The sequence below is a fragment of the Leptodactylus fuscus genome, chromosome 3, assembly GCF_031893055.1.
Source record: "Leptodactylus fuscus isolate aLepFus1 chromosome 3, aLepFus1.hap2, whole genome shotgun sequence".
NCBI lineage: Eukaryota > Metazoa > Chordata > Amphibia > Anura > Leptodactylidae > Leptodactylus > Leptodactylus fuscus.
The window spans coordinates 131960279-131978747 of NC_134267.1; the positions used below are offsets into that span (position 1 = coordinate 131960279).

An 18469-nucleotide genomic window follows, 5' to 3' on the forward strand; every position below is an offset into this window, starting at 1 on the left:
GCTTCTACTTAGAACCAGCAGCTCTTATCACATAACAGGTCATCACTTCACATCTGTTAAGTCCTCACCAAAGGAGACCCGAGATGCTGCTTTACTGGATGCTGTAATTTCTACATAGTACTTAGACCGCACTATAAAAAATTGAGTATGCAGAGAGATGTCTCATTCTTCTCGCTCAGACCTACAGCTGTCATTGATATGTTATCCCCTGTGCTATAAACCCTTGGCTATTCAGTCATAAAATCCTTACCAGCTACGGGAAAAATGAGGCTTAAGAATTTTTTTTCTGTGTGTGTTTTACTTTTTTAAGTAATCAAAGTTTAATTGAGCAGCTAACAGAAAAATAAGACGACGTAAAGTTTTAAGAAAAAGTGCTTTTAGAAGGACAATTTAACAAGTCTGCTTCCTTTTTTAAGGTCAAACATGTGAAAATCTAAGGTAATTTGTGCAATCATGTTTCTATAGTGCGCCATCTGTATTTTCCTGATCTGTCAGTAATTCAGGTGAGCAGCTGCAAGGTTGCAGATGGTGACAAGACTGCTATCCCCATTGGATCTGTTTTCATTTATACTTTGCAAACAAGCATAGGCTTAACTCTTGTTAAGCCACAATTTTCAAATGTGAAGTAATCCTGGAAGTTTAAAGAGCTAGCGTTGTGTGAGAAATAAACTCTGCTAATGTTTCTAGAAATGTTTTATATGCATTAGAGCGTCATTCTGTATATGTTGCCCTAGATTGTACATAATAGTATCTCATTATACTATAGACCGGATACATTACTACTATATTACCAGTTCACCTCTACAGCTGGTCAGCCCAGATGGGTTTATTGTAATGAACCCAGGTGGAACGGTTCTGGAAAACGTCGTCCTTTAGGTGCATGGGACTAGGCACTGATACACACAGCATAAATGTAAACATTATTTGGGAGAATCAGCCATCAAAATCAGATAGACATGGTATGATACCCGGGAACCCCATCGATGAGCCAGAAGTAGATGTATAGGGTGGGTGGTATATTTATATGTAGCTGTTCTCACTCCTGATTGTGTTTTCAACTGGTGATATCTCTGGAAATGTTAGAGGCAAAATCTTATCTTTCATGATATCCACAGTGTTTTTAATGCCAGAAATACACAGTCCAGTTACATTAATGTGACCACCTGTCAAAATCTAGAATAACCATCTTTCGCAGAGCGGACCACTGCAAGTCGAGCAGGAAGAAAGGGGATGTTGTGATGATGATCACTGGGATGTTGAGCCATGCCGACTCCAATGCCATGTCCAGCTGCGCTAGGTTACACAGTTGAGAATCCATGGCGTGAACAACCCCATCGAGGTGGTCCCACAGATTTTCGATTGGGTTCAAGTTTGGGGAATTTGCTGGCCAATGGAGTACAGTAAACTCATCACTCCTCCTTGAACCACGCACATACACTGTGAGCTTTATGACTCGTCACATTGTCCTGCTGGTAGATGCCATCATCCTGAGGAAAAACAATTTGCATGTAGGGATGAACATGGCCTGCAAGGATAGATGCATACTTGTGTGGATCCATCGTGCCTTCCACAATGATGAGTGCACGCAGATGGCTGATGACACGTGCCTTCTGCTATTGGTTATTTAACGTTGACGTGAAAAGTAGGTGGTGGTCACATTAATATGACTGGACTGTGTGTAACCGTTTGACCTAACCCTCATCCCCATTCTCCGCTTTCCTGCAATACCCAAGAACTGTCACCTAGTGAAAGAAGTGCATAGGTTTCAGCTCTCAATAGAGAATCAAGGAAAATAATAATGATAAAGGCACAATGAGGAAGGTTTCTGCCATATAAATTCATGGATTAAGAGAGCAGCTACTAAAATACCATTACAAGGCAGCAAAGAGGTAATTGAAGCTGCTGTGTATCTAGTCCCACAAACCTCAAGGTGTAGGATCCTCCAGAGGCTTTCAGTTGAGCATAAACCTACTGTTCTCTGACACCCCTAAACAATGCTCACAAGTATAAATGGTTGCAGTGGGCCCAGACATACTTGAAGACTAATTTTGGAACAGTCTTGGTTACTAATGAGTACCGTGCAACCCTGGATGGTCCAGATGGATGGAGTAATGGATGGCCATCATGTCCCGACAAGACTGCAATGTCAACAAGGATGTGGCAGTCATGTGTTAGGGAAGAGTCATGGAGAGAGAGCTGGCAAGCCCCTTTAGGGTCCCTGAAGGTTTGGAAATGATATTTGCAAAGTATATAGAGTTTCTGATTTATCAACTGTGACTCTAAAAAGGCGCAAAATTGTTGGACTCACTCCAGTGAGTGACTGGCGCAGAATGTGGAGTAACACATGCTAAAAAATTATCAAATCTCATACGACATTTGATAAATTTGCACAAATTGTGCCAGACTCCCATCCCTCATAGTTCAAAACATCCTCTCATACTAGAATTGGACAGTTCACCTGTTAAAGTTGTAGAAAAACCATTAAGGGACATCATAGCTTTTTTATTCATTTTATTGGCGCTTAGGCAGAAGATGCAAAGAATTCATGGCAGTAGCATCTTCTCAAATAAAGCAAAATTGGAGCTATAATGTGCTTATCAGCTCTTAAAATAGCACACTAATTGCAACAGATAATAGTATACATAAGCAAAAGCACTGATGCAAATATTTAAAACATAACATTTATTTATATTATTTAAAAAGGTCCCTTCAAACAAGGTCCTCCTATTAAGACCATATTCATGAGTAGTCACAAATACAATAGACTCAAAAACATACACCGCTCAATTCTCACCAATGCAGCAGAGTCAAGATCCGTCTCTCATATAAAGTAATTTAAAACGGTCTTACCAGGGTTGTCTCACAGGTGGGAGAATCAGATAGGGTCAAGGGTCCAGCAAAGGATTTTTACCTGTAATGCCTCCTAAAGTTAACCCTCAGAGCCCAAATAACTCCCGCCCTGACAAGGGCAGTCCACAGCTGCCCCTATATGTCCCTGGTATATTACATATATAGATCCCTAGTCCCTACGCGTTTCCTGGCACCGTCTTGCGCCACTCATCAGGGGACTTTGAATTGCTAGGAAATATCCAAATACTACACTGTCTGCTCACAGTGGTGAGACTAGACTAGACTGACATAGTTAAGCACAGCTAACTGACTACCACATGATGTCTATGATAGCCTCTTCTATTTTATCTGTTGTTCTATATTATGTTCAGGGGCCAGATAACTGTATGCAAGACCCAGATATACAGATGTAGAAAAGTTTAAAATCACACTTACAATGCATTAACCACACTGTGACACGATGTGGTGGTGTGACTTTTTTTTTTTTTCCCCCAAACACTTTCCTTTGGCTTTTGCTGTCTTCTGTGATAAGATACCTAACTGCAGAAAGTCAAGTTAACTCTGCTACATCTATTCAGTAATTGAGCATGTTCTCAAGTGTCTTAAAGGGACTGATTGTTATAGATACTTCGTAGTTTAGTGCCAACAATGGAGATTTCATGTATATCTTAACTTTTGTCTTTTGTAGATCAGTGTACAGTTACCCGAACATACTTGTTCCTGCATAAATTTTGGTTTTTCAGCACCATTTATTACTTTGGCAACTGGATTTTCATAGGTGTAAGTACAAGTTTATTGTTTATGTACCTCCCTTTATCTATGTATCTCTGAAATCTACTGGCTCGCTGTGTACAATGTATGTATGTTACAGAGGTAAAATATTTTCAGCTCACTTTACTAAAAATGCATTGCCATGTTATTACATCTTGGTTTTGTTAGTAACAAAAATTATAAATACCTCCAAGAACAACAGTTCGGCTAAGGCCCCAAGTTGCAGAAATGCAGCTTTTTCTGTTGCAGGTTTTGTTGCAGTCTTTTGAGCCAAAACCAATAGCTACAAAAGGAATCGGAAATATATAGGAGGCTCTTATACTTCTACCTTCTGCTCAATCCACTCCTGGCTTTGGCGCAAAAAACCACAACAAAATCTGCAACAAGAAAAGCTGCGTTTCCGCAACATGGGGCCTTAGCCTTAGAATCTAACCAAGAAATAAAATCTGGAACATATGAAATTTTGATGGATTATATCAATTTAGAAAATGTTGGCCATAGCTTTTAAATATTAGAGATGAGTGAATAGTATTCGAAACTCTAGTTTCGAATACCTGGCTCCATATGAATGAATGGAAGTGGACGGCACTTAACCCCTTGGTGTTCGTCAGCTTCCATTAATTCCTATATTTGAATACGATTCACTCATCTCTATTAAATATTTCTAAGTGGCCCTCCATATTTTCAACTAGATCTGCTGACAGTTTGGTATTAGTGAACAACTAAATATTTGTATGGACTCGCAGTGTCCCTCACCACAACCCAGTTATGTAGCACTTTACCTCTAAACAACTGAAGCTGTGCCAAGCCGAAATGCCTTGTGTAGAATGGAGTTTGACCTAATAGTTTGGTGTACTACAGTTATGAGCTTAAGATGCATTTTGACACAGTCTGCATTTGTCAGCAGAGTTGTATTTCTGTATGTCCTGAAAAGTTGTCTCATTAAAAGTTTTCCATAGTACTGGATGTAAACGTATTACAATGCATAAAGAAACAGTGCAAATACTAATGCAGCTCTAATGCATCTATAGTCCAAGAACAGATTATTTTGCTTATACTTATGCCTCAAGTCCTGTTCCGTTAATTACAGGTTTTTATTATTGGATTCGTTGTCTCCTGCTGTAAAGGAAGGAAATCGGTGATTGAAGGAGAAGTGGAAGATGATGATTCTGATCTGAGTGATGATGACGACCTATTACATACATATCCCTAACATGCAAGATTTCGATCATCTGTTCAAAAAACTGTTTGATTAAAATACAAAACACAAATACAGATGTATTTTTACATTATAATAATTGGCATGTAAAAAGAACAATCTGGGCTCAGAACGCAGACTTAAAATGTTACTTATTTACATGTACATTCAGGTACTTAAAATGTATACAAAACATTGCACCTCAAACTAAAAATGTATATAACCCTAAATGTACAGATCTATGCACTAAAACAAATCAATGCCAATAAAACCCTCCCATTGTACCTCATTGCATTTAGAACCATTAATCTTGCAGCAAATGATCAGTTTTTGTGGTTGTTTTTTTTCCTGCAGATGTCATTTTTTTTTCTTCAAACTACTGACAATTTAATTTATAATATTAAATTGACATTTGCTACATTTTCTATATGCCTAATAAAAGATTACTATGCCTTGAACAATAGTGTGTTTTGTGTGTGTTTCATAGTATATAGTTCCCAAGTATCTAAGTATTCCAGATATAGGATTATACAAATTTGTCCATCTTTACCTTTTAAAGGGGTCGTCAGGAGGAAAAAAATAACTTGCTACCCTGTCCTGGGAATTTACTTCTAGATCACAAACTTACTTAGAAAACAGCAATCTTAAATGAGGGCCTAGTTTATTCTGCCAATTCAATATGAGGACAGGATCTATAGATTTCCATTAATATTCATGAGGATAGGTCTCCAAAGATGATAATTAAAACTTAACCTTTAATGAATAAAAATTCAGGACAATGACCTATATTTTAGAATCCCATAACTATGCCTGGAAATGGAGGTTTGGATTGTCCCTACTCTATGTAGCAATTTTATATCAATTTTATCATGTTTCTGCAGACTACAGACAGGGTTAGGAAACTTCGCATAGCTCTAACTTAAGTTACTGAAGTGCCAGCCAGAAAGATGGCATTAGGGTATGGTCAAAAGTATGAAAAAAACAGAAGGTCAAGATATTTCAAAAGTCCAGTATAAATATACCACGTTTCAAATACCCTTGGTTTTGTCCATTTAAAAAGGTCAAGGGAGGCCTTACATATGTATAATTTATGCACCTATTGGAGTTTAAGCTCACTCTAGGGAGGATCCACTCTGAAAAGAGTGCACTCCTGAAGGTTGGGCCCTCAGGTGGCGTGAACACAGCATGTTGTCCACGGAGGAAACGCACAGAAGAAACCGTGGCATTTTACTATTACTGTGTGAACGTAAAACAAGAGTAGTAGACACAATGTGATTTTCAAAACTGTTGCAGTTTTGGAAATCACAGCATGTTAGTTATATCTACGGAAACGCCAGCTGAAAGCAGAAAGTCCACTGAGAAAATCTCTGGAGGCTTTTTGTGAAAAGCGTTGTGGAACAAAACGCAATATGATGCTACCACGGTTTTTCCCGCAGTGCTTTTTTGCTGCAGGACACTACGTGAGGCTTTAGCCTAATGCGGTTTTTTAGATATTCTTGTTAAGGTTGACCATGGAAGAGGTTCCCCCAACCCAATTGCAGATTCTAAAACATCCCAAAGTATTTCTCTAGTTACACTGGTTCATCAGTTGACGCGCCGTCCTGCTAGTGCCTAGATCTTCATCTTTTTTGACCATCCCTTTAATGCTATCTTTATGGCTGGCACTTGCAAAGGCACTTGATAGCTGGGAATTGCAAATACATGATCTTCTTACTGTAATTGCTACCTAGAACATTTGATTATAGATTCAGTCTAAACCTCCACTTCTGGACATAGTTATGGGAGTCTAAAATATGTCCTTGTCCTGGATTCGTATTTTATATCTGTTAAAGGTTAAGTGTTAATCTTTATGCTTGGAGACCTAAGACGAATATTAATTGGAGATGAATATTAATTAGTTTAAAATATCAATTTAAGATAAGCAGATAAGCAAGTGTGGGTGCGAAATAGTGGGGATAACTTGCTATAAATGAGTAAATTTCTGTTTAATTCTCTGTGCTTTTTTTCCAGTGAAATCAGCCTAATATAGCTAGATATCTATTAAAGATGACCTTTCATCACTTGGGGCACATGCGGTTTTGTATACCGCTAGAAAGCCGACAGTGCGCTGAATTCAGCGTATTGTCAGCTTTCACAATCTCTGCCCTTGGTGAAGTTATCGGTGCTGCTACCGTAGCTCTTCACCATCACAAGGGCATTTCGGACAGTCAGTCAGGAACACCCTTCCTCACAGCAGCGCCTACAGTGCTGTACTGTGAGAGCGGTGAGGAATGCGCCCCCCCCTTACACGTCTATGGAAGACCACTATCAGGAGGGGAGGGGGGCATTTATCACCACTCTCACAGTACAGCGCTATAGGTGCTGCTGTGAGGAAGGGCATTCCTGACTGACAGAAACGCCCTTGTGACGGTGAAGATCTATGGTACCGCACCGATAGCTCTTCACCGGGGGCACATATTGTGAAAGCCAAAAGTACACTGAATTCAGCGCACTGTCTGCTTTCTAGCAGTATATAAAACCACATGTGCCCCAAGTTTTTTTTGTTTTTTTTTTATGTAGATTGTGAGTCCCATATTGGGATCACAATGTACATTTTTTTTTTCCTATCAGTATGTCTTTGTAGAATGGGAGGAAACGCATACACTCGGAGAACATTCAAACTCCTTGTAGATGTTGTTCCTGGAGGGATTCAAACCCAGGACTCCAGCGCTGCAAGGCTGCAGTGCTAACCACTGAGCCACTGTGTTGCCCCTGCATGTGCCCCAAGTTTTGAAAGGTCCTCTTTAAATCTGTATACTGTGTTTTGGGGTACAATATATTGAAGGATTTGTTTCGTAAAACTTATCGGCATAAACCTTTGGTATTTTGTTCAGGCTGCTAAGGGTATTAGGGCAATAGCTTGGGGAGTGGATATCTAACTAAGAGCCCTTAAATACATCATTGGTGAGATTTTTAGTTGCTTTACTACCAGAGCACAAACTTCCGAGGCAGGAGCAACATACTTAGAACAATCAGTTAAGCAAGTGTGAATTTGTCTAAAGCATGCAATATCTTAAGTGTGACTTTTCATTCAGTGATTTTACATTAAGTGCATCTAACAGGTAATTAATGTTTTGCTTCTTTTTGTTATGCTGTATGTATTCCCATTAGGATGAGCTCTGTTGGTGTGCCTTTTGTGCAATGTATGCTTTCCTGGAGCAGCCATTTGAAGGGGAATATTGTTGTGTGGGTGTAATAGAGTTGCTTATCTGAAAGCTAGTATTCTTGATCTAAATAGGCAATTTTCAACACTGCATGGAATTGACAATATAGATAGGAGTTTGCTGCTCCCTGAGCAGACACTCCACAGGGCTTATGGAGATGTAGAGGGAAGAATAACGGTTCAGGATGGATAGGAACACTCCAATAATTTGCCCAAGTTCATGGATGAAGGAGATATCAGCTCAGGAGTGGTGGAGCTGCAGTAGGATGCTTCATCCAGCATGGAATGTCTGCTGCTGCAGTAAGAGGGTAATTGGGAGCATAGGAAAGGCTGGACAGGTGCTGGTAGTGTGAGACTCAATTATAAGGGAAACAGATAGGGCAACCTATGATAAAGACACAGTTTGTTGTCTTCTGAGCTCTCAGGTTCAACATATTGAGTACCAGGCTGACAGATTACTGGGAGGGGCTGGTGAAGACCCAGTGGTCATGGTGCACATTGGCACTAATGATAAAAGTAGATGGAAGGTCCTAAAAAATGATTTTAGGGATTTGAACAGAAAGCTTCAGACAAGGACTTATTTATGAAATAATACCTGTACCATGGGCCACACAGTAGAGGCAGCAGAGAGATAAGGGAGGTAATCGGGTCAGGTTTTGGTGTAGAAGGAGGAGTTAAGGTTTTTGTAGAACTGGGCCAACTTCTGTGTTGTCTAAAGGCTCTCCAGTAGGGATGGGCTGCATCTCAATGGGGAGGGTACAGCTGTTCTGGAGGAGATGGCGGCTAGAAGGTTGGAGGAGTGTTTAAACTGGGGACTGGGGGGCATAAATGATATAGAAGGGAAAGATAGTGTAGATAGTGACAGGGATTAGCAAGGAAACTGAGGTTGGAGCGGAAAGAAGGGTTAGAACAGTTAGTAAGAAAACTCAGAATAAGTATAAGGTAAAACAATTAAAGTACATGTATACTAATGTCAGGAACATCAACAATCAGATTGAGGAATTAATATTGGAAGAGCGATATGACCCTAACCTTATTGGTGGGTAAAATATCTGGAAGTAACCTTATAACACCAAATCAGACTAATCTGATCAGTGTCTATGAAAAGGTCAGTTCTAGACTATACATGGATAATGTGGTGTGTCTTGACTTTTCAAGGGCTTTTGATACTGTGCCACATAAAAGATTGATATACAAAATGGGAATGTTGGGATTGGGGGGAAAGCACATGCATTTACGTTCCCAACTGGCTCAGTGATTGGAAACAGAGTGTACTTGTTAATAGGAAATACTCAAAACTGGCTCACAGTCAGTTGGGTACCACAGGGGCCAATACTGAGTCCTCTTATTTTTAATATTGTTTATTATTGACATAGTAGATGGTTTACAGAGCTGTAGTTCCATAGCTGCAATATGATACTAATGTAAAGTAATCAAAATTGAGAAGGATAGTTTTCAGATACTGTGAACAAAAGTTACAGTGACTGCAGGCAAAATTACCTTTTGGAATATGGTACCCCGACCAATCCTCTCTTTTTTCAACTTACCCACTACAAACCAGTTCATCTATAGAGGGTCACACTCTTAAATGTGATTGTAGGTTGATCTGGAAACACCGTTACCAATCCAGACTCATTTTTAATAATATTCCAATTCCTATAAATAGCTAAATGTACAACATCTGCTGGTGTACTAAAATTGAATGAGAAAATAGCCCTGACATGGGCATCATTCTTCTTATAAGAACATCTAGATGCATTCAGCAATTAACCCGGAGTCAATTGTAAGGCTCTTTTTCTAGCTTCGTTCAAAGCATTGGAAGGATAACCCCTATACATTAATCTTCCCTCTAATTCATCGGCCTGCTGTTGGAAAGTGGTTTCCACGCTATTGATCTGTTTTAAACAGACAAATTGTCTGTATGGAACTGCAGATTTGGCATGTCATGGATGGAAACTATTATAGTGAAACAATGAGTTAGTCACAGTTGGTTTTCTAACCCCTCCAGTAGTAATGAGACCATCCTCCAACGGTGACATCTGAAAAATCTGTGTATCGCCAAATACCAAGGTAATCTGCATATTTAACTCATTACCCTCATTAATATACGTTACAAAGTCTGAAAATTCTAAAGGGCTCCCAGACCAAATAATAAACATATCATATATATACCTAACAAGTATATATACTTCATCTCAAAGTTGTTCAGGAAAATATTTGCTAGCATGCAAGCTACCAGTTTTCCCATTGCAGTACCATACTTTGAAAGTACCATTGACTTAAAAGTATTGTGTTTTAAAATAAATCACAGTGCTTCACATAGAAAAATGATATATTTTTCACTCTTCCGTGCAAAACATAATTTCTGAGCTACAGTTTGTATCCCTTCATCATGGGGTATTCGGGTATGCGAATTTACTGAAGCCAATTTATATTGAGTAATGTCTGTCAAAAGATGGCGTAATAGCCAGTCAATATACTGGGACAATGGTTCAGTTAGTGATGCAATTCCTGCCGCAATGGGCCAGCCCGGAGGACATGTTGGGGACTTATGTACCTTTGGAAAAAAAAAAATTATACAATGGACACAAAATATCCTACAGTCTTCAAAGATGACAACCACTTTCGACGATATCCCTCAAAAATATTTGTAACAAAGTTTGCAACTTCTTTGTAGGAAATACCAATAGTTGTTGGTAAGTAGTAACATCATTAAGTTGACGTTTAACCTCTTGTATTTCATACTATTGAGTCATTAAGATTACATTGCTGCCCTTGTCAGCTGGTTTCACTATGACATCCTCAAGAGAGGACAACCAATTGAGGTCCACTCGCTCTCCATCAGTGATATGAGGAGAAGCAGGAGCATAAACCAAAGACTTTACCTCTTTCATGACCTGATTGAAGAAAAGCTATAATGTGCTACTGGCTGACAAGGGAGGACAGAATGTGGAACGTGCCACACCTCTGAAGTCCTCTACCATTACGAGACCATCCTCTGCCTGTTTTTATTAACCTTCACTAATAAAGCCTAGACATGGATTTACACTTCTGTCTACTGTGTGGAACAATGTTTTATTTTTACTGTTTTGTAAGAAAATGCCAATTGTGGGGTTTTTTTCAACTCTACCCAATATTTTTCCAGCTTCCTAGTACAATTTTAAACGGTACAATTACAAAGCACAGTTTGTCCCACAAAAAAACCTTCATATAGCTCTGTGAATGGAAAAATAAAAAAAGGTTTGGAATTTGGAAAATGGAGAGTATAAAAGCAAAATGCAACAATGAAAAACGGCTGTAATGGGAAGGGGTTAAGGACAGAATGTATTCAGAGTAAATTTAACAGGGAATCTCTAGGAACTGTGATGCAAGTAGAATACAAGTCTGCAGAATTATCCCATGCTTATTTCTAAAATGGACCACAAAAAGCATATATAATTGGTCCATCAAGGTTTTCTGGCAGAAAAGCCAAACACTTAATCATTCTCTACACAATATCAGAAATCAGAGACTTTTATTAAAGGTAATGTGTACATGATCCGTGATGCATTGAAATACATTCATTCATTAGCAAAATAGCTTATAGAATGGCAATTTTGAGTATTTTTTGTATGTGGAATAGACAAGATGTCAAAAAATTCAGCAAGTTGTACTTTATTTTGATCTCCAAGTTGCCTGCGTTCACAATCTTTATCAATGTGTTTCCCGCTCTTGATCCTGAAATACCAATTATGTCACAAACCAATTTTTTATTAATTTCATATGAAACTGTTCTTCAAATGGGCAGATAGCAAGAACTATTGCCAGATATGTCATGTTTCATTACAGCAAATAAACTTAAAGAATTAAGTGGCTTGACCAATTGTAAAGAGCATGATTAATCACTAATAATATTCTTTTGATAATTTGACAGGCCTGACCATGAGCAGTATTGTAATAAACCCATCTGTTGCTCAGGCAGCTGTGTTCATGACCAGTATTTAATGGGGAAATAATTTGCTGCCTTTAGACGCTAGTCTAGCCTTAAAAATTGGCCTATAGTATCAAAGCTCTCATACATCTAAACATCTTCTAATGCTTGCTTTAAAAGAACATTACACATAAAAAATGCAGACATTTTTATAAAAAAAGGAATTTTTTCCTCTTGCTAAATTTTCCCCTGTACAATCTGTCCTGAATGTGGCGACTAGATTTATCATTCTGTCAAAATGGTACACAGATGAATCTTCCTTGTGTCAGCCACTGAACTGGTTGTCCATCCACCACAGAATACAATATAAAATTATCACACACATTCACAAATCCATCCATATCACTGCTCGTCCCTATATCTCCTCTCTCATCACTGTCTGCTACCCTAAATGTCCTCTCCATTCTGTCCATGATCTCATACTTGTATCCCCTGTTAAACAAACATTCTACTCCAATCTCCAAGACTTTTCTCGAGCTTCACTGGTGCTCTGGAATGCTTTACCCTGGACAATCAGATTAATATATAACTACAGCAGCTTTAAAACTGCCCTAAAATTACATATGTTTAGGCGGCTTATCACATGACCTGATCACATTGTACTACACCTACGAACACTACATTAACATTTCTTATCCTAAACTATGCTTCCTACTCTATTTCTAATATCCTGGCCCCTCCACCTAGAAGTTACCTTTCACTCCATGCACTTAGTGTCTGTATTTTAACAGATACCTACTGGTGACAGCTCATGCAGCTTCAGTTATATGATCTTATCATATAATGCAGCCAAGGACAATATCTGAGCATGTATATTTTCATCTGTGTTTGCATGGGTTTTCTTCACATACTCCAATTTCTTCTGCCTAGTTAGGACAGTGAGTGATGACACTATCTGTAAAGTACTGTGAAACATGTTAGCACTATATAAGCCAGCAAAATAAAAATAAAAGGTGTATACCACTAAGAATAATGCCAAAATGCCAAGAGACAGATGGAGTGGTGTTAAAAGGTTTCTAAGTTCCAGTTAGGGGAAAGCTTAAAGGGGTTTCCCCATCTCCTTGCTTCAGCCTGGCTGTATGCAGTGTCTACTTCTCACTTCCTGTATTCCCCCCCCCCCCCTCTGCTGAACAGGACACACAATCCTTCTGCAGATCAGATATTATACAGATTCTTGTACAGAATGGTCTCAGTGGTATCTGTGTTTACCTAGAGAGATAACAGACTCGGCTTTATCAGCAAACTGCAATTAGCTGAATGGATTGCCCTGTCGGCACTAAGTGATGTCACTTGTTCTGTCTCCCAGGTCCGTGGTTATAGCAACGAAGTGTAAACAATGGAAGGAATAAGGTCACATACCAAGCAAACAAAGCAGAATTTCTAAAGCAATATATTTAGGAAAAGTCTTCAATTTACTGTACATAAGCTACCAGTATAGATAGGATCCTTGAGATAGAATAACCCCTTTAAGACTTCGGCTTAGCTACACATTTTGCACAGTTGATTCCAGCTTTGTGAGAAACACTTGTACCCCAGTGCACACAGCAAGGCTGGACATGAGGGCCACTGCGAGATCTTCAGAGAACTAAATGTTAAAAAAATTAAATCATAGAAGATTGATCAGAAGGCAGTGTAAATTTCTTGGAGCAGATTCTCCAAATGTCCCTGAACACTCTAGGCTGCAGAATGGGCCCCTCAAATGACTTGAAGTTGACAATATCCTATTTCTGCATGATCAGGTCTTATCTATATGTAACATTCTATTAGAAGATACTTTACATATTTGAATCACAGAATATTATTAACATAATATGTTTTCATCTTCATATAAAATGCTTTACCTAGTATGTCCAGCAAAAGCCATAAGGAGATGCATTCCATACATCTATAATGCATTGCCATTTTTCATAATGGACAGGTGATCAGGAACCTTCCATCACCAAGCATGATAATATATGGATATTTTAGGTGAGGAGCAAAATATTTAACAAGTTTAACATAATGCAGTCTTACTGTTTAAACAATCTAACACATTCTAACATTATGGTAATGGAGAATTACTATGCTTGTCTTTGTTTTCGTGTTCTGGACCCCTTGCAGCTGTACGCTTCTGCAACACTTTATCATTCTCCATTCTGGAGTTGATTTCTTATCAGTGAAGAACAGAGTAAGCCCCAGGTACAGATTCACTTCAGCAGGCAAAGGAAAGCTACTTTGTTATGAATGGATGTAAGCAGGCTCATCCATATCCCTGGAGGTCATGTTGATTTGATTATTGGAGTAAGATAAACATTCATTAACCAGGTGCACAAGTCTTAGGCGACTGCCACATGGTGTTCCGATTGCACCACCGTCACATGGTAACAACAAAACTACATGACAAGTAATGTACTAAATATAGTACAAAGTACACTCATTGAAATTGAATAACGTGAATGTAATGATAGATAAGATAAGATATTCCTTTAATAGTCCCACAATGGGGAAATTTCAGTGATACAGTTTCATAGATGGTACAGTAGTATATAACAGGAGAGAAACACATACAAGCTCATGGCAGATAGAGAAATCCTAGGAATCAGAGCAATTAAAAAGAAAGAAACACAGACACACTGCAGGATCATTTAGTTCTCTGTGCGGATTGATGTTAATAATAATAATAATAATAATAATAATACAGCCGACTGTGGTTGTAGGACACGAGGGGGGGGTCACAGCATGTGGATATAACATGCATATATTCATATTCTATATGTGCATGATTTCAATATTAGAGCAAAAGGATAAGTTTATAGGGGAAAAACTGTACAAATGAAAGGAGACTCCAATAGCCTGTTGGGACCCCTCTAGTCTGGATACTAGATAGAATATAGTTGGCATGAAGGCATACAGGTTCCATATTGTATCCTGCGGCACATTAGCCAACAGATATTCTAGCAGGGCCTGATGATCCTGCCCACTGATAGGTTGCTGAAGTTGGTAGCTCGGAGCTATCAGCTCCATTATTCAGTCTTCAGCTGATGATGTTTGTGGCAGGGAAGCGCAATGAGTGCTGAGCCGCAGACATTACAGCAGGTCTGTTGGAACACAGTTCGGGCAATATTCTTTTTTAAATGTAACTTTGGTGTCATATACTGTTATATGGTGTCATATTCAGTGTGGTAGGCCAAAAAAGGGGGTCATATACTGGGTGGAGGCCATAAGAAAGGGCTCATACACTGTTGAGTGCAAAAAAAAGGGTGGTGGGCCAGAAAAAAAGGGGTCATATATCATGTGTGATACCAGAAAAGGGGGTCATATACTGCGTGGGGGCCAGAAAAAGGAGGTTATATACCATGTTGGGTGCCAGAAAAAAAAGGGTCACATACCGTGTGGGGGGCCAGAAAAAGTGGGTCATATACCGTATTTGGGCCATATTAAGGGGGGAGCATATACTGTGTGGTGGGCCAGAAAAAGGAGTCATATATCAAGTGGTGGGTAAAAAAATGGGGTTGTATACTGTATACTCCCATCATGCAATCGGGTTATGTATTTTTTTGTGTAGGGCGGGCCTTCCTATAGCTTGCCTCAGGCAGCCGATAGGCTAGTTTCACCCCTGAGTACCCAATAAACCTCCACTTTATAATAATCTAATTCTATTTCATCCTGTCTCCTAAATTGGTCTGACCAACCCCCTTTTTACTGACATAACCATTCTCTGCTGTAACCAAAAGTATAACTACAGCTGGGAATGGAAAGAGACCAACCTGTCTCCAGAATTGAGAAATCGACTCTGTACAGCTCGTGAAATTGGAAGTGCACTGCAGAGAAGACGACAGCCAAAGTTATTACAGCAAATATCAAGAAGTGAACACTTAGGATGATAGACAGAGATGAGAGAGTAGTATTCGATCGAGTAGGTATTTGATCGACTCATACTTGGTCAAATACTATGGGGTAAACGCAGTAAAAATTCGATTCCCCTCCCACCTTCCCTGGCGCTTTTTTTTACACCAATAACTATGCAGGGGAGGTGGGACAGGAACTATGACAATGTAGGTATTAAAAAAAAAAAAAAAACCGTATACAGTAGAGGTAAGCGAGTAGTGAAATATTCGAAAATTCAAAATTCGATTCGAGTAGCCCTCAATATTCGACTATTCGATCGAATACCTACTCAATTGAATACTACTCGTTCATCTATAATGATAGATTCAATGGAAGATTAAACACTGGTCCTAGAAACCCTCTTTAAGAATGTTGGTTTGTTTAATCCTCTAGGATGACTATTATTTTTAGCGTCAGTAATTTTCCCATACTCACATTCATAGAAATGTTTATGGATACCTTATTCTATGGCACATGTACTATATACTGTATTACCGTTAATAGTCTTTAAGTGCATGTTAAGGTGTCTGAAGCAAGCATGCTCACATATCTACAGGTCATTCTGACTGTAACATGAGTTCCTCCAAAAGGAAAGCCATTTCATATTGCTCTTACTGTTGTGTTTGTTGGTACTGGTTTTTGATAGAGATGTTAGATTGGAAGAGCTCTGTCCTGTATTTTACAATGTGTTTCACATTATTCAGTTTTTCTCAGGGTTGACAGAAGATGGAATGGATAGGATAGTTCCCTGCACTACCGTTCATCTTTCTTTCACCTTATCTGTCTGACGGTGAGATTTAAAAATCTACAATGTCATACAACATCTACAGTTCATCATGTTCCTATTACTTGGAAGAGAACAATCCATTCATCTTTGCACCATTCATCACTAGTTTGATTCAAAGGATGTTAACTTAAGACTGAACTTTAAACTATAGTTCCTTTCACCTTTACATTACACTTTATTGATAGATACAAGTATTTGCAACTAATACAGAAAAGGATGTCATGTATTGTTAGTGAGCAACAGAATCCAAAATATGAATTGCGATCTAAAACATTGAGTGTTTGTAATATTTGAGCAGGTAAGACTGGGTTGTTCTGAACCAAATGACAAAGACAGAAGAAATATATACTGTGTATATATAAAATTTAAAAAGTTTAAAAACTTTGCATGATTAGCAACTTTGCATAAAATGAGCAAATTATTTATCAGTGTTCAAAGTGTTAAACACTGTTAAAATAATAGCAATCTTTCTTTTGTTCATCATACCTGCTCAGAGACCAATACATAGCCAAAAAATCCTGTGTACCCTACAATGGCATCAATGAAGCTTAGAACTCCTGCAGAATAAAAGAACAAACACAGCTCAGTGAAACTATATGTTATGAATCCTTGAAAGTAGTGACAAGGAATTTTTATTTTCTATTGTTTTAAGTGTTTCCATAAGTGTTTTACTGTACAACGACAAAAACAATAAGGAAATATATATATATATATATATATATATATATATATATATATATATATATATATACACACACACACAGTACAGCCCAAAAGTTTGGACACACCTTCTCATTCAAAGGGTTTTCTGTATTTTTATGACTGTGAAAATTGTAGATTCACACTGAAGGCATCAAAACTATGAATTAACACATGTGGAATTGTATACTTAACAAAAATATGTGAAACAACTGAAAAAAGTGTTATATTCTAGGTTCTTCAAAGGAGCTGCCTTTTGCTTTGATTCCTGCTTTGCACACTCTTGGCATTCTCTTGATGAGCTTCAAGACGTAGTCACTGGAAATGGTTTTCACTTCACAGGTGTGCTCTGTCAGGTTTAATAAGTGGGGCTTCTTGCCTTATAAATGGGGTTGGGACCATCAGTTGTGTTGTGCAGAAGTAAGGTGTATACACAGCTGATAGTCCTACTGAATAGACTGTTAGAATTTGTATTATGGCAAGAAAAAAAGCAACTAAGTAAAGAAAAACGAGTGGCCATCATTACTTTAAGAAATGAAGGTCAGTCAGACGAAAAATTGGGAAAACTTTGAAAGTGTCCCCAAGTGCAGTTGCAAAAACCATCAAGCGCTACAAAGAAACTGGCTCACATGAGGATCGCCCCAGGAAAGGAAGACCAAGAGTCACCTCTGCTGCAGAGGATAAGTTCATCCGAGTCACCAGCCTCAGAAATCGCAGGTTAACAGCAGCTCAGATTAGAGACCAGGTCAATGCCACACAGAGTTCTAGCAGCAGACACATCTCTACAGCAACTGTTAAGAGGAGACTTTGTGCAGCAGGCCTTCAGGGTAAAATAGCTGCTAGAAAACCACTGCTAAGGACAGGCAACAAGCAGAAGAGACTTGTTTGGGCTAAAGAACACAAGGAATGGACATTAGACCAGTGGAAATCTGTGCTTTGGTCTGAAGAGTCCAAATTTGAGATCTTTGGTTCCAACCAACCAGCTGAACGGATGGACTCTACATGCCTGGTTCTCACCGTGAAGCATGGAGGAAGAGGTGTGATGGGGTGGGGGTGCTTTGCTGGTGACACTGTTGGGGATTTATTCAAAATTGAAGCTCATCAAGAGAATGCGAAGAGTGTGCA

At 38.8% G+C, this 18469-nt stretch overlaps 1 protein-coding gene across 1 annotated transcript in view; it reads left to right on the forward strand.

The window, feature by feature from the left end:
- LMBRD1 (LMBR1 domain containing 1) overlaps positions 1-5266 on the forward strand; it is a 120870-nt gene extending 115604 nt beyond the window's left edge. The window contains exons 15-16 of the mRNA XM_075268354.1: positions 3539-3630; positions 4712-5266. Coding sequence (XP_075124455.1) covers positions 3539-3630; positions 4712-4834 — 215 coding nt within the window. The 3' untranslated portion in view covers positions 4835-5266. The remainder of the gene's footprint in view (positions 1-3538; positions 3631-4711) is intronic.
- The last annotated feature ends 13203 nt before the right edge of the window (positions 5267-18469 follow it).